Genomic DNA, 17,083 nt, shown 5'->3' on the forward strand with positions numbered 1-17,083 from the left:
AATTTAGGTACATTAAGGGTTAAATTTGGTGGGCTGCCTGCAAATCTAACCACCAAGAATATTGTTTTTGAGGAAGTTCCAAGTTCTAAACCATTTTACAAATTTTAAAATACGTATCTCATGCTAAATTAGGAACCAGTAATACACAATGAATCAAAATTATAAACTGAACGTGATAAATTAAAAATACAAGATTCTTCACTTTATAAAAAGCTCTACCTCAGGGGTCATTTATTTTTAAAACTTGGTATTCAGGCACATTTTGCACAGGATATAATTTACATACATCTTTTTAATAATATTTCACTAGAAAACTGAAGCAAAAAAAAAAAAAAAAAAAAAAAAACCCCGAAACATTTCTATACTTACTAATTTAGGAAAAACAACAAAAAAACTTTAATGTATATTTTCATGAAGTGACCTATAAGAAGTAAGAAAATTAATCATTTTAAGAATGAAAGGTTGACAATCCACATTACAGTATATAGATATTTAGTAATCTTCCAAAAAATGTGTCGGTAAAGGGATTCTATCTGAACAGGTAAATAAACTTCAAAGAACCTCCAAAACATTTTCTCTTTTCTCTTGAAATAAAGCTATGTCTCATGAATTAAAATTTCATAAATCTATTTTTAAAAATTTCTATTCAGTCCATTGAATCAATGGATATTCTTCACTCATTCATTTTATTTGTCTAACAACAACAAAAATGAGCCCCTACTATTTGCTAAACACTATGCTGGCAATTTTGGATTTATGACAATAAGATTCAGGTTAGTTTCTGTCCTCAAGGACCTTAGAAAAACCTTTAATTACCTGTATTTATCCAAGTGATAATGACAGCTGAATTTTAAGTTGGTCATTTGCAAAAACATTAAAAATGTAATCAAATTCATTCTCAAAAAAAGAAACTATACAATAGTAATTTTAAAGACATTTAAATAAACTCATCATCTATATGAAGTTTCCCTACAAAGTAACCAAAAATATGGCTTTAGCAAAAGTTCTAATAATATATTAGTAGCTTTTGCTATAAAAATTAACTGAGCTAATAATACTCCAATAAGGAGATCAAAAGCTATTATTACCATCTCTGTGATAATGAAAACCAAACACTCGGAAATGGATACCTTAACCTATTCTGAAAATGAAGAAAAATGTACAATTATAGTATTATACAACATTAATACATTATATATGAGTATGCAATTATTTACAAACTTGAAAAATAAACAAAACTTCATATCATACCTTATAAATGATCCCAACTACGCATTTTGGATCATGTCATCTGTAAATTTTTCAATGAAAAAGCCTTAATGTTTCCTGGAAATTTTTTTTTTTTTTTTACAAACTTAATTCAAGATTCTACTTGTTTATTACCAAGTCATGTAACTTTTTTCATCAATATGAACTATATCTACAGTTTATCTACATATAGGTATTTACTACAGTACCTATTAAATTTGTAATTATTAAAACTCTTGATAGATGAGAAACATTTTTCAATTTATAACCATATATCTCCAAAGCAAAATTCAATGTAAATCAGCCATTCTAACATGCCAGGGACTATCCTAATAACATTTTTTTCCTTGTATTTTACCCTGAAATATTTTCATCATCCATCAGCTAAAATATATAAATTTTCTTTAAAAGCATTATGAAAACATCTTTATTGAATTTATGCATACTACTCAGTGACATAAATGGATATTATCTCCATTTACATATAAGGAAACCAAGGCACAGAGGTGTCCATTTTGTAAATTGCAAGGTCATTTCCTAACCAAGCAACTGATCCTACACCATCAAGTTATATTTTATGTGCGCCACTTCCAAATGCCATAAAACAATTACTGTACCTTAAAACAACTGCCTCTGCAATGCCTATGGGCAATTCTGTTTTATCAAAAGGGTTATGGCAACAAGCTTAAATGAGAAAAGCCAGAAGGGGAGGATTACAAAAAAAAAAAAAAAACCACTTATTTTTGGCAGTCAATCATTTATTTTTAGATAACAAGAGGTAAACAGTTTTTAACATTATAATCAAGTAACCAACAGCTGTTTCTTCTGTTTTCAAAAAAATATTCCATCTTTCAGGTAGATCATGCAAAACTGGAGCCTGCCCATCCTTGGAGAGAGAAGTTAGAAAAAATGAGAAAAAAAATTCTACAAGTAATTAAATACATGATATTGCAAAGAACTGACTGAAAAATAAAATTTAAGAGAAATTAGCGAATGCTCACTATGGCAGTTGAAACCCCACCTTAAATATTAAATGCTTCCTTTCTTTCAACTGAAGGCTATGGTCAGCAATAAGTTATTACCGAAAAATAACGAAATACAAAACTTTTTACTCAAAACTTGAGAAATTTTATATCAAGTGCTTTATTCAAATATTCACCATAAAAAAAGAATACTTTGCTAACAGAAACCTAGAGCATACGGGAAAAACTGTTCCTGAGAGTTCAAAGACAGACTGCATTTATAATTATGAGATAGTACTATCAACAGTTAGAAAGATGAAAGTTACCTAACACCCCTATTAAATTTAAGAACATTAGAAGCGTTGAATAACCAATAAATCAATTACCGCACAAGAAATAAGACTTAACTAATGCGTGAATCTAACACCAAAGAAAAAATTAAATTATAAGCCAAAGCACACCCTATAAAGAAAAGGACAGGATCAGACTGAGTCATATTAAAGTATCTAGTCTAGCTGGGGATTAGTTAATTAATCGGCTATAAGACAGGCTGTGAATGTTCAGGTCAGATGTGCTTTCTTTTCATCATTATTCCAGTTCATCACCCGCAAGTGCATGCAAGAGAAGGCGTCAGAGTACCGAAGCTAGGGGGCATGCTGTAGCAAGGGGAAAAGAAAAATGGGAAAGGTGCAATGGATGCTGCATAGTTGAATAATTATCTGGGTGGCACAATGGGCGAGTCCTGCCGACAGCGGAGCTGAGTAAGCGGCTCCCTAACTCTGCCCGAGGCACTCCCCCATTACCAGGCATCCGAGGCGACCTCCCCGCTTCGCCCCCTCTTCCGGGGAAGAAAGGGATCCCCGCACTCGCTTTACCTTTATGTCTGTAATATAAAGACGCGCGGCGCAAACACGCAAACGCACTAGCCGGCTTTACAGAGCCTCCCGCACGTAGCGCAAGCGGGGGCTTCTCTGCCACCCGGTGCTGCAGCCGCCCCCAGAGCGAGGAGGAAAGGGGGTGCCGGCCAGGGCTGGGGCGCTCAGGCGATGGCACCCCAGGTGAGACCAGCCGTCTCCCCACCTACAGCAGCCTCGGGCGGTCCCTGCAACCGAGACCCAGGCGCGCCGGCCGGCTGCTGTCTCCCTCGGCACCCAGCCGGGCTGGCGGGTGGGCGGCCGGAGCTCCGGAAACCCGCGAATGGGGGTGGGGGCCGTCGCGGGGGAGGCGCGCCCATCCCCGTCACCTTTGCCGGGCAAGAGCGCCACACACACCTCTCTCCGTTCTGGCCAGTGAGAAAGAGTTCCTCTCCCAGCACCCTGTCCCCACCAAAAAACAATTCCTGAGAGACTCGCGCTCACCGTGAAATCATGGGGGGCTCTTGCCTTACCCCGTCTTCATGCTTCGGTGGCGGCCGCCGGTGCCCCTCAGCTCCCGGGACTCCACCTAGAGCCTCCAGGAGCGACAGTCTCCGGCGTGGAATCCGCTCGGGGCAGCGGCCGAGGCACCGGGCTACTGGGAACGCCGCCTGCGGCGCCCGCCGGTCGCCGGACCCACCGTGTGCTCGACGCGCGAGCGAACAACACCGAGAACCGCCGCCGCCGCCGCCCCCCGCCCGCCCCCTCCCCGCGCGCGACGCTCCACAACCGGGCGCGGGGATCCGCGCCTGAAGCAGGGGGGACCGCTGGCCCTCGCCGCCTAATCTCCCATCCTTCCCAACAGGAGCTATTCTCCACCACTCAGGGTCTTCCAATTTAGATTCTCACTTTCCTCTTCAACTCCCGTGCCAGGTGCAGCCGTGGTGGAAAACTCAGCCTCCACCCACTCACCCAACAGAGGGAATGAATACGGCTTTCCCCCCCATTTCCTGAGACTGTATGGTATTGCCCAATCCTCAATTTGGGGGAAGGGGACGGAGAGAACTGTGCTTGGCCTGGGAGTGAGGGAAGATGATAGCCAATTGAATGAACCATCCACTCAGGGGAGGAGTCAAAGAGAGGCCTGCCCACTTCGCCCCGCCCCTCGCTCCAAACTACACTTCCCATTGTGCTTCTCCCACTTCCCGCCGCGCTGCACGCCGGGAGTGTAGGACCTCGCGTCCTCAAGGTATTTCGGAACTCGTAGTCTTTAATCTAGCCACCTAGGTCCTGAAAGCTATAAGGTATTATAATTCTCTCTATTTCCCTGGATAAATGTTTTCATATTCTCGGTTCTCTTATATATATTCAAATGCTAATTAGTGTACAACTTAAAGTTTCGTAAGTGAATTCTTAGCAAAGGAAGTAAATAATGTGTGTTATGGTCATCTGTCAGGACCTGGAAGCTGCTTCTTCCGCCCGGGCCTGGTCTCCGCAGAGGATCTGTTGCCGTCATGTCGGCTGCAATTGCAGCTCTGGCTGCGTCCTACGGTTCCGGTTCAGGGTCCGAATCGGACTCGGACAGTGAAGGCGGACGGTGTTCCCTGCCAGCCGCCGACTCCCTCATGCACTTGACGAAATCAGCTTCGACCAAGCCCTCTCTGGCAGTGGCGGTGGACTCGGCTCCGGAGGTGGCAGTTAAGGTAAGCTCTTTGGCCACTGATGCAGTGCGGGACTTGTCTGCTTCTGCTCCAAAATCCGGCAGTCTCTTGTTAGGCCCCGGGTTACCTCTTCCTCAGTGCTGAGATATAAGTTGCTAACGCTCGGATCTCTTCTTCCTACATGCATCTGCCTCGGGAGAAGCCGGGACTTGGATGTTCAGGACAGCTCTCCACTGCTCCCCGCTCTCACCTCCCGCCAGCAAGCAAGTGGGAAGGTGGGGGGGGGGGGGGTCGTGAAATTTGAACTTATTGTGATTAGGATGTGGCCTGGGTAGAGCAGGTTTAAATCAGAACTTCCCAAACTAGAGCATGTATCCTCACTTGAAGTGAGTAATGGCCCGGCTTGGTTTTGTTTCTGAAGTCAGAACTAGATTCTGATCCCGGCTCCACCACTTCTGTGAACCTGGGTAAGTTATACAACCTCCACTGTGTCATCGCCTGTACAATGGAGATAATTTTAGAAGTACGTATCTATATGAGAGAGTTATGTAAAACGTAAGTGAAATGATACAAATGTAGCTTATAGCAAAGAGCTTAGTATCTAATAAAAGTACAATAAATGTTAGTTTAACCCTTGTGATTATATATGTCAGTACAGTGAGAAAAGGCCTTGGGCTTAAGAAACAGTGTGCTTGATCGCAGTTGAGGAAGGTGATAGAGGAAGAAATTGGGTTGTGTGGATCATTTAACAAATATTTACTGAAGACATGTTATTTGCCAGGAACTATTCTAGGGGCTGAAGACACAGAGGCCAACAAGCTAGACATCTTTGCATACATGCTAGTGGAAGAGGAAGCCAATAAAATGTGAGCAAATAAAGTGGTTACAGATTGGATTGAGTACTATGAAGGAGTACTTACTCCATGATAGGGAGTAAGATAGGATTATGACTTCCATAGATTGGTCAGGGAAGTCTTTTCTGAAAAAGCAGCTTTGAAGAAGGAGGAGAAGCCAGCCATGTGCTAGATAAGGGGAGAGTTTCCAAAGGAGATAGCAAGCTTTGAGAGACAAAGAGCCTAGGTGTGTTTGAAGATCTGAGGAAAGGTTGGTGTGTCTAGAAACAGAGAAAAGCATCCACCAATTGGTAGTATAGGCCCAGTAGAGCCTAATGGGGGTGATCAGAAGCGCAAGATGTGGTGATGGGAGGCAGTGTGCAAAAATTACTTTGTACCTAAGATGTTTCTTATAGAATTGTCAAATCAGTATGTTGTATACCTGAAACTAATATAACATTGTATGCGAATTATACTTCAGTATAAAAAAAATCAAACCAAAAAAAAAAGGTGTTCCCAAGTCTAGTGTTATAACTCTAAGTCTTCTGCAAGTTTTTATGAATTTTACTTTTTATTAATAGAATGGTATGAAAGAATGCTTAGGATTCTCCTATCTTTATAACAAAACAAACTCCCCAAATTTGTATCACTCCAGCAACCTCCTGAGTTGTCATTCTTTGCACAGCTTAGCTTTTCGGAGCTCTCACTTCATCTCATTTTCTCCTCAACCAAGTGCAACCTAGCCCTAGCCTCTTAGGAAACTTACTCTCCCTAAGAAATGTTGAGAACGTGTCAGGTTCTGCCATCTGACTTGAATATCTGCATCAAGTGACACTATTAAATAGGTCTTGTTTCTTGAAATTTTCTCTCCCTATGGCTTCCATAGGGCCATCCTCAGTCTTCCGAAACCCTGCTCTGCTGTGCTCATTTGTATGTTTCCTTAGTTCCCCTTTCACCTCTCATATTCTCTCATGCCTTCAACTTCAGTCTGTGCTTCTGATGCCTCACAGGTGAACACTATGAAGTAGTTCACACAGGCTCTGGAATCAAGACTGTCAGGATTCACATACTGCTCCCGCACTCACCCAAATGGTCACCTTGGATGAGTTACTTTTTTTCTTTAAGATTTTAATTATTATTTGAGAGAGAGTGACAGAGAGCACAGGTGGGAGGAGAGGGAGAAGCAGGCTCCCCGCTGAACAGGGAGCCCGACATGGGGCTCGATCCCAGGACCCTGAGACCGTGACCTGAGCCAAAGGCAGACCTTTAACCAACTGAGCCATCCAGGCGCCCCTGGGATGAGTTACTTAAGTGTTCTGTGCCCAAGGTTTTTCTCATCTGTAAAGTGGAGATGACACTAGGACCCATCTCGTGGATAGACTTGTTCGTAAAGCACATAAAGCACTTATAACACTGTCAGACACACTATCCTTACTATTTCCAACTCTAAACTCCTTGCTAGCTCCAGAACTACCAAACTTCTCTCTCTGGAGGGGTCTCAGGTACCTCCAATGCAATGTGCTAAAAAATTAACACTCCCGCCCCAGCCCCTGCAAGGTCTACCTCACCTATTTTTCCCATTTTGGTTAATGATCCCACAACCCACTTATTAGACCAAGCCAAAATAGAAGGGTCTTCCTTTTCCTTCTTCCTCAGCCCCTGAAGCTAGTTGTTCAGCTGGTTCAAACATTTCTGCTTCATTAATTTCTCTCAAATTAATTTTTCCTCTCCATTTGCACTGATACAGCCTTACTTCATGTCTGCGTTACTTCTCCCAGGAGCCATTCTTGTTTTTTGTTTCTCTTTCAACCCCTGCTTTTGGGTGTTGGGTTCTGTCATCGTGATACAATGGTATTTATCAAATATTTTATTTCAGATTCTTAATTCTCTGCAAGACTGTTATAATAACCTTCTAACTAGTCTTTCTACTTCTTCCTTTCCTGTTTCCTACTTCCATATCCCATTCTTTCCTTCACAGTGCACCCAGAGTGATCTTTCTGAAGTCCAGTGTTATATCACTTCCCTGCCCAAAGACACTGTGTTACTACTGAATAATTTCTGACTTCTTTGTATAACATGAGCTTGCCACTCTCCTGTGCTGAACTCTCTACAAAGCCCCAAAAGCCTTACTTTCTTTTTTTGCTCTCAAGATTTTTGGCCATACTCGTCTCTCTGCCTGGAAATCCCTTTCCTTGTTCCTCATGCTGCCCCACCCCCCAAAAATCCTACTGTCCTTCTGTCCCAGTGCACATGTTTCCTCGTCCGTCTGTCCAGGCAGCCCTCCTTTGTCCCTCAGTTGTGGCAGCTGCTGCATTGCTGTGACTTGTTAACTTTTTCTTTGCCCTGAACTAGCGGGAGACCCTGGGGACCAGAGATGGTTGTGTCTGTTTATTTTCATGTCTCCTATGCCTGGTATACAAGATTGAGGGAAATAATATCTGGTGAAAGAATGAACGAAAGAGTAAGTGAAAAAGAAAGGCTTGAAAAAGCATGTACATTGATTGGGTTGGGGCAAGGGAATGTCTCTAGAACTCACTTTGTTCAATCACCTCAAGTTGTAAGTAAGACAATCCAGGAAGACAGGTTGCATAAGGTACCAAAGGTCCATTAGAAGAAGAGCCCAGAGCTGGAGCTACACGCCCCCCCCCCCCCCGGTTGATTAAGGTTCTATGATGAGAGAGTCAGGCACATTAATTATCACTAGTTTGTGAACCAGCACGTGCTTATATGCAAAACAAACAAACAAACAAAACCTCAAAACCTTACACATAGGAAATTTACAATAGAGAAATGACCAAGGGAGAGATATGAAGCATGCAAATACGTTCATCTGTATTTGACTAATTATGTTGTGACAAATAGCAAGCATTTGACAAGAGTATAAACTTACGCAGTGTTTTTAATCCATTTCCCTGAACACTGAGATTGAACATCTTTTCATATATGTTATTGGTGATTTGATTTTTTTTCTCTTTTTGAAGTGACTGTTGGGTTATCTTCCTTCTGATTTGTAGATCTTTGTATATTCTAGGTAATATCCTGCGTCAGTCACATGTGCTGCATGTGAATGCTGCATGAAAATATCTTTTCCAGTTTGTGGCTTGTCTTCTCACTCTCTTCACTGTCATGATAAAGAGTTGTTTACTTGTCTAGTCTTATCAAATTAGTCTTTTATGAATTGTGGCTCCTGTTTCTTGTTTGAGAGATCCTTTCTTATCCCAAAGTCATAAGAATATTCTCCCATTTTGTTTTTTGAAAGCACTAAATTTTTGCTTTTTACATTTAAGTCATAAATCCACATGGAATTAATTTTTGTGTATGGTGTGAACATTTTTCATAATATGGCTCAATCTTTTGGTACGGCTTTTCCCCTCATCCCATTTTGTTGTTGTTATTCAAGAATGTTGTGGCTGTTCTTGGCCCCTGTAATTCTTTATACAGTTTAGAATTGACTTGTAGAGTTTTACTAACACCCAGGTGGAATTTTCTTTAATTACATTGAACCATAGATCAATTTGGAGACAGTATCGTATCTATTCATTTCTTTAGGATTTCTTTAGATTTTTAATTTCTTCCAAAGTTTATATTTTTCTCCATCAACATCTTGCACAGTTTTGCTGCAGGTATTTCTAGGTGGTCTTATTTTTATGCTAATATGTTAATAAATAGCATTATTTTTTTCTAGTTATTTAATTTATTCTCACTATTTACATAGTTATAGCAGCTGCAAGTATGACAGTACTTTTTTCTTTATTTGAATCTTTATTTCTTTCATTTTTTTCTTGCCATGCTTACTAAGTTTTCCAGAAAGCTCAAAAGTAAGTAGATGGAAAAAGAATATATCCAGCAAAGACTAAGTAAAAAAAGTGGCACTGGTTGTATTAAGACCAATAAAGTAGACTTCATAATGATACAAAGGTTCAAGTCACAAAGAGGTGTATGACAGTTTTAAATTCCTATGCACCTAATAATGTAAGCTGAAAATATTTACATAAAAATTGATAGGACTACAACAAAAAACTGACAAATCTACCATCACAGCAGGAGATTTTAATATACCTTTCAATAATTGATAGAACAAGCAAAAAATAGCAATAATGAAACATTAAATTTGAACAACAAAATTAACAAACTATGTAAAGGGAATGAAGAACTTGCACTCAATGCAGAATATTATTTTCAAGCACTAATAAAACATGTTTTAAAAGCTGACCATACAGTAGGCCACGGATTGGTAAACTTCAGTAAAAAGCCAGATAGTAAAGATTTTAGGCTGTGCTGTCCACATACAGTCTTTGTCTTTCTTTTTTAAACAAGACTTTAAAATAAACACCATTCTTAGCTTGTTGGTACAAAAACAGACTGTAGGCTAGATTTTGTCCACAAACTAGTTTACCAACCCCTGTACTAAGCCATAAAATAAGTCTCAATAAATTTTAAATCATATTATCACATTCTCTGACCACGGTGCTTCTAAGCTAATCAGCTGCAAAAAGGTGACTATATAATTCCCATATTTGAATATTATGAAATTGTACTTGTCAATAACCTGTGGGCCAAAATGAAAAATAATGGTAATGGAAAATATTTTGAACTGAACAATAAGGAAAATAATACTCACCAGAGCTTGTGAGGTACAGCCATAGCAATATATATATATATATATTTTAAGTATTTTCTTAAATATAGGTAATGGAAAAGAAGACAGATAGAAAGTTAGTATGCTAGGCATCCATGCTTTTGGGCTGATTTTTTTTTTATCATTCCATTCTTTTCCTGTACTCATTTGTAAATTATGCCCTTAGTTTCTGTTCTTTGAGTGGTTACCTGTAGACAATAAAACATACCTGAATTAATTAGTACCTTTGCCTCATACTGAATAGTGCAAAAACCTTAGAATACTTCAATTTTATTAACATCCCCCTATCCCTACTTTAGCTATTATTGCCCTGTATCTTTTAATATTTAAACTTACGAAGATGACGGTGAGCTAAGCTGATTCTTGCATCTCAAATGCAAGAGGTTTCTTTCTTTCTCCCGATAGTGCATACTTCATGTCCTCTCGTGAGGGTTAATTGGTGGCAACTCCTTGCAGTTTTAGTTTGTCTTTTTTTTTTTTTAAGATTTATTTATTTATTAGAGAGAGAGAGAGAATGCATGGGGTGTGGAGGGGCAGAGGGAAAGGATCCCAAGCAGACTCGCTGCTGAGCATAGAGCCCCACATAAGGCAGGATCCCATGACCCTGAGATCATGACCTGAGCAGAAATCAAGAATTGGCTGCTCAACCGACGGAGCCACCACCCAGGTGCCCCCTCAGTTTGTCTTTAAAATGTTTTTATTTAACCTTCTTTCTTGAAGGATCTTTTCGCCGTTTACTTAGCTAGCAATTTTTCTCTCAGCACATTTAAAATAATTCTGTTTTCTGATTTTCTGTGTCACTGATAACAAGTCAGCTGTCAGTGTAACTTTTTTCTTTTTTCTTCAGACTGCTTTTAAGACCCTTACCCTCTGCCCCCTTTTTTGGGGTGGGGGGAGGGTGTAGTTTCAGTCTTTACATTCATTATGGGATACCCGAGTGTGGATTTCTTTTTGTTTGTCCTGCTTAGAATTTGTGGGGTTTCTTTAATTGGGAATTGATTGGTTTGGAGTGTGGATCTTCAATGTTTCTGGAAAGTTCTCAGTTCTTATCTCTTCACATATTATTTTAGTCCTGTTCTCACTTCTCTTCTGCTAGAACTCCAATTAAACATATTTGTGTTCTCCAATGTTTGACAACAATTATTTTCTGGTTAAAAGTGTATTTTAATGCAACACTGTCAGATTTGGCACTTCAGAAATCATGTAATGAACCCTTTTGGGTTGCAAAAGTTGCTTGTTAATTGACTTTAAAGTTAAAAAAATGAAAGCAGGCCTGGCTGTCTCTCATTTTAGTCCATGACTATGTTACTTTTCCCCAATGCATTCCCTGCTTTAACATAGCCAGCTTGAGTAAAATGAAAATTCTGCCTCTGATTTTGAGCGTATTTTAAAATTTCTTCTTTTTGGGTGATCTTTCTCATACTTATGAACTTCAAGTAAATCACTTTTTTCCTCTGCATTTGTTAAGGGCCAAACCCAAAGGATATCTTTATGTGAATTTCTGTTCTTTTATTTCATCCATGTAAGCTTCCATTTTAGGAAGTTTATTCATTTCTACTTTCTGGGGGGAAAAAACTATAAATTGATAAATAGTTCATAATAATGATTAATATTTGTTTTCTGCTTTATAGTTTACAAAGTGCTTTCCCATCTATTTTCTTATTTGTACATGAGTAAAAAATGTGAAAAGGACTCAAAAGTAAATATTATCTCATGATTCTCAAATTACTTTGAATCAACAGAAGATAACCTGTTCAAACTTATTTGACCCATAGGGTACCCTTCACTCACTGTACTTTAATTTTTATGGATAATTAATACTGAATAGAAGTCCTTTGTAATTCTGTGGTAATTTCAATTGCATGCTTAATTATTATTAAACTCCTCTTGGGTATTAAAACAAGGTTGCAGTATCGTCCAAGTTTTTCTAATTAAATGTATAATTAATTAATAACTCTTCATTTTCTGGAGGGTTGTTCAATTTGTTCTACAATTTTAGCAGGAACCAGAGACTGGGACCTATTTATATTTTTTATTCATTGCCACTGTTGTGTATATAAGAGTTATTCTTTTTAAATTGTACTCTGCATTTAAAATTTGGTGTCTCATGGTACTCTGTTCAAAATCAAATTTAAAATACTCGTAATCGGAAAGATCTGGTAAACCATATTATAAAGTGGTTCTAGCAACTAACTGTATTGTATGAAATCCACTGGGGAGGTATGAATGTGGCTAAGCCTTGTTATTTTAAGCAGTTTATACTAGAATTAAATACTGAGAAATGCATTTAATTTAGTTTTTGTGCAGTTGAAGCCATTTGTATATGACCTTTTAATTTTATGGTACTGAATTTTTCTGCTCAACATTTGGCAGATACTATCTCTAACCAATGACGATTCTAGTGTGCCTTCTAGGGTAATAAACAGTTCACCCTTGAACAACGAGGGGTTAGTGACACCAACCGCTCCCCTCCACTGTGCAGTTGAAAATCCGAGTATCACTTTTGACTACCCAGAAACTTCACTACTGATAGCCTATACTGGTGACGGAAGCCTTACTGATAATATAGTCAGTTAATACATACTTGTCATGTGTATTATATACTGTATTCTTACAATAAAGGAAGCTAGAGAAAAGAAAATGTTATTAAAATCATAAGAGAAAATACATTTACAGCACTGTACCATGTTTACTGAAAAAAATCTGCATACAAATTCAACCCGTGTTGTTCAGGGGTCCACTGTGTATATATCATATTTTAGGTGGCCCAGCACCTGAATCCCCTCCCTAAGAGTCTTAATGTGAGGAACAGCCCTTGCTGCCCCCAACCTTCAGAGGCCAAAAGCCCAGATTCTCCTTCTCCCAGCTCCTTTTTAGCTAAGGCTCAGGGACGGTAACTTAGGCTGAGCAGACAAATGCACTCACCTAAATTCTAATTTAAAGCTAATCCACAAAGAAGCAAGGAAAGAGAATATGTTAAGTGGCAGGGCGGCCAACATGTAGTTTCTCGGGCCAGTGGTCTCAACAGCAGCATCCAGTGACAGCCACAGTAGTTCAGTAATGGTGAACTCCTGTCCTCAGTGGACTGGTTCTGTGATATGATCGATTTTCAGTTGTGATTCCATCTGTATACTCACCCTTATTTATGCCTATTTCCTCAAACTGATTCTCTACCCTTCTTGGCAATTCTGAGGGAAAGGATTCGATACTCAGAAGGGTTCAATACTGTTTAATCAGTCTGTAAGGCTTTCAGCTGCTTGCAGCTAAGAACCCTGACTGGTAGTCTGCCAGATTTTTGTTTGTTTGTTGCTAATTGGGTGTCTTTAACGTCATTCCTTGTGGTTACTTGAAATGTTTCCCCTTCTCATTTATTCTGTGAGCATCTTGGGGTAAATGACTTAATGTTGCTAGTACTTATTTCATAGAAGTGTTGTAGGAATTATATGAGATAATGTGAGACAACACTGAGGTTGTTAAACACTCTTTTTCACTTGCCCTCTTCTAGCAAACTATATAATTCACTTACTGTATTGCTTATTGTCTGTCTCCCCCACTAGAATATAAGCTCCACAAGGACAGGGAGCTTTATTTGTTTCTGTGGGCCTAGAACAATGCCTAGCACATAGTAGGCACCCAATCAATATTTATTGAATGTATAAATGAATTTGAAGTTGCTTTGTGAAGAGGCCTGTGCCCCCAACTACACAAAGAAAATAACATCAGTTCTGAGTTCCAACACCTCCCACCAGCTCCACACATCTATCACCCATCACCCATCCTTGTCTTTGTCGTCTCTGTTTCATCTCACAGAGGGCTCTCCTCTTCTCAGAGGATAACCTTCCAACTGTGCTGGCTTTTTTCCTGTGTTTCTCCCTACTCACTCGTATCCTGTAGCTTATAACTGACTAAATCTTGGCTTAGTCTTTTCTTAAGGAGGGAAAAAACAAACTTAATTTTACCTCAAAAATCCTTCAATCTGGCACCCCATCTCCTCTTCTTTTCTTTATTGCCAAATGTCTTGAGAGAGTAAAAATTACTACTGTCTTGTTTTTCTAAATCCTTAGTTATACCTCTGCCTCTTAAAACTGCTTTTCCATACTCTACCCCACTACCAGAATCACTCTGGCAAAGGTTTAATGTGATGTAATTGCCAAATTTCATGATCTTTAGTCAGCCTTCATCCTCTTTCTCAATGGACTTGACTTTTTCTTTTTTCAATTAACAAATATTTATTGAACATGCACTGATTACCCTGCATTCTACTAGGCAGTGAGGATATAGAATGTTAGTGAAAGTCATGTGCAACAAATTATATAACATCATAATTGCTATAAGGAATTATGTAAAACATTCCTTAGGATTATGGAGAAGCAGTTTTCCTGAGCCAAGAGAAGGGAAGGTATAAGAGAAAATAAGATGACATATTATCAGATAATAAAGGGATGTGCATAAAGAACAAAGACAGTAACATTGCCAGCAGCACAGCAAGGGTGAAAGTGCTTGATATTTTTAAAAATCAGTAATTTGTCTAATAAGACAAAGGTGGGAGTGTATTACCAGATAAGGAGGTATTATAATAGACGAGGCAAGATATGATGAAGTCTGTATTAGGATAGTAGAAGTAGGGTTGCTGGAGAAATATTTCAGAGATAGAATCAGTAAGACTCAGTGCCTTATTTTTTAGTGAGTAAAGGTGGAATCATGGAATGAGACACAGCAAAGTGTTTGATGCTGTGGAACACCCATATCATGTAGTTCAGTAGGCAGTTAGGTACAGAGGCCAGGAGTGTGGTCAAGGTTGCAGATAAAATCGGAGGTGGAGATTGAAGTCCTGAGAAAGAGGAGATAAGGTAAAGATATGGCTGTTTTGAAACTAGAGAGGATAGAAGTTTAAGGGAGCCATACTTGAGGAACCCTATCTTTGAGAAGTAGAGAAACTAAATTGCCTGCTTTGCGTGAGGGTTGCTTTAAAAAGTGGTAAGATTTTGGAATACTAATTGTGTGCCTAGAGTATTATTTTTCATTGTTGTTTTCTAGTCTTTGGTCATTAGTTGTTCTAAGTCCTCCAGATCTTCATTTGTCAGTGGCATTGCTTCTTCTCCAGCGTCACTGTCAACCTCATGGTATCTCACCTTTTAAAAAAAATTTTCGATATTACTTTGAATTGTGTTTTGTATTGTGTTGACAGATGTATCCTACATCAGCAAAAGGCCAATAGAATAAAGACGGTCATATGACAGGGATAATTCTAGGGGTCGAGGATACATTTGTGCATATGAAATCCAACTTGTGTATCTTATACTTCAGTAAGGGGTGGTAGACAATAAATATATATGTCAGATGATGATAAATATAATGGAGAAAAGTAAAGCAAGGTAAGAGGAAAGTAGAAAAATGGAGCAGAAACCTGATAAAAGAGAGAAAACGATCATGTGGATATCTAGGGAAAGAACATTACAGGAAAAGGAAATAGTATATGCAGAGACCCTGAGGCAGGATTGACCTTTGGTGAATTCTGGGAATAGCAAATGAGCCAGTGAGGCTGGAGGTGATGAGCACTGGCACAGGACTTGATGAAGACAGAAGTTTGTGAGGGCAAGTTTGGCGGGGGGAGATCATTCTGAGATCTCAGAAGAGGAGGATAATTCTCAACCAATTAGATTCAAACATCCTCGTTTTGTAATAGCATTTCTGTAATTCTACTTTACTGAAGTATAATTCATACATGATATGTAACTTCCATAAAAATTTCAAAATACAACTTGAGTGCCCTAATTAAAGGAAAGGTATTTATAGCCTGTTTAATATGTGAATTAAACATGTACGAACAACATGTTTTTAATATGTAAATACTCAGGCAGGACAATACAGGAATATAAAAATGCCCTATAACACTACCCTGGGGAACCATACTTGTTTTCTGAGAACAACTGGTAATGAGCCTTCTGGCCTTCATTAGGCTTTTACTCTGAGTGGAGAAGCTACCTGACAGTTTAGAGCAGGAGTAACATAATCTAATATTTTTTAAAAATCACACAGCTTCCTGCATGGAGTGAGGCTGTGGGGGGATAGAAGCAGGGAGCCCAGTTAAAAGGCTATTATAACAATCAGGTGTGAGTTGGTAAATTGGACTGTGAGATGACCGTGAAAGAGAACATGAGAAGTGGTTGAACTTTGGATGTATATAGAAGGTAGAGGATTTGCTGATGGATTGGAGATACAACGTGAAAGAAAGAGGAATCAAGGATAACTCCAGGAGTTTCCACCTGAGCAAATGTAAGGCTGGGAAGAAGTCATTGGGAAGGGGAGACCAGAAGTTCCCTTTGGGATATATCAAGTTTGAGATGTCTGTTAGGCATCCTGGGAGAAAAGATGTTGAGCTAAACTTTAGATACACAAGTCTTTAGAGTTCAGAGGAGAGGTCCAGGCAAGAGATACCAATTTGGGAATTACTATATTTGTAGTAGGTGGTGTGGTTACACAAAATAGAGATCACCAGTGATTCTCTAGTGGACATAGATTTTTATGTTCATTAAACTGGGGGGTGAATTTCAGAAGGTTGAAACATTGGCATAGAGTGTAAGATTTAGATTTAGAATATTAGGGCCTTGCCACTTCTGTAGCGTGGAACCATGGGCCATCTGGGCACATGTCTAATAAGGTTTGCTGAATAAAGAAATTGTCCTGAATTTGGAACGAGAGGTTAAGTTTTTTGAGTTCATAAAAAAGAAGACTTGGACTCTCTTAATTTAAAGCTTTGAGTAGCTTATTAGCCTATTTAGAAATTTTTAATTTGTTCAGATGGGATAAAGTCAGCATTTTGAAAGGAAAAAATGTTATGCATTCTAACCTTTATACTACATACGTTACTTTTATTAAGCTTTGA

At 39.1% G+C, this 17,083-nt stretch overlaps 2 protein-coding genes across 2 annotated transcripts in view; one reads left to right on the top strand and one right to left on the bottom strand.

Moving 5' to 3' along the window:
* The first annotated feature begins 4,534 nt into the window (after positions 1-4,534).
* Positions 4,535-17,083, top strand: part of CDC40 (cell division cycle 40) — a 53,738-nt gene continuing 41,189 nt past the window's right edge. The window contains exon 1 of the mRNA XM_034991802.1: positions 4,535-4,767. Within this exon, the coding sequence (XP_034847693.1) occupies positions 4,579-4,767 (189 nt within the window). The 5' untranslated portion in view covers positions 4,535-4,578. The remainder of the gene's footprint in view (positions 4,768-17,083) is intronic.
* The window catches only part of METTL24 (methyltransferase like 24), a 155,173-nt gene continuing 148,397 nt past the window's right edge, over positions 10,308-17,083 (bottom strand). Inside the window, exon 6 of the mRNA XM_034991804.1 lies at positions 10,308-10,385. Coding sequence (XP_034847695.1) covers positions 10,341-10,385 — 45 coding nt within the window. The 3' untranslated portion in view covers positions 10,308-10,340. The remainder of the gene's footprint in view (positions 10,386-17,083) is intronic.

The sequence above is a fragment of the Mirounga leonina genome, unplaced genomic scaffold (genome assembly GCF_011800145.1).
Source record: "Mirounga leonina isolate KUSES-001 unplaced genomic scaffold, KU_Mleo_1.0 Mir_53, whole genome shotgun sequence".
Taxonomy (NCBI): Eukaryota; Metazoa; Chordata; class Mammalia; order Carnivora; family Phocidae; genus Mirounga; species Mirounga leonina.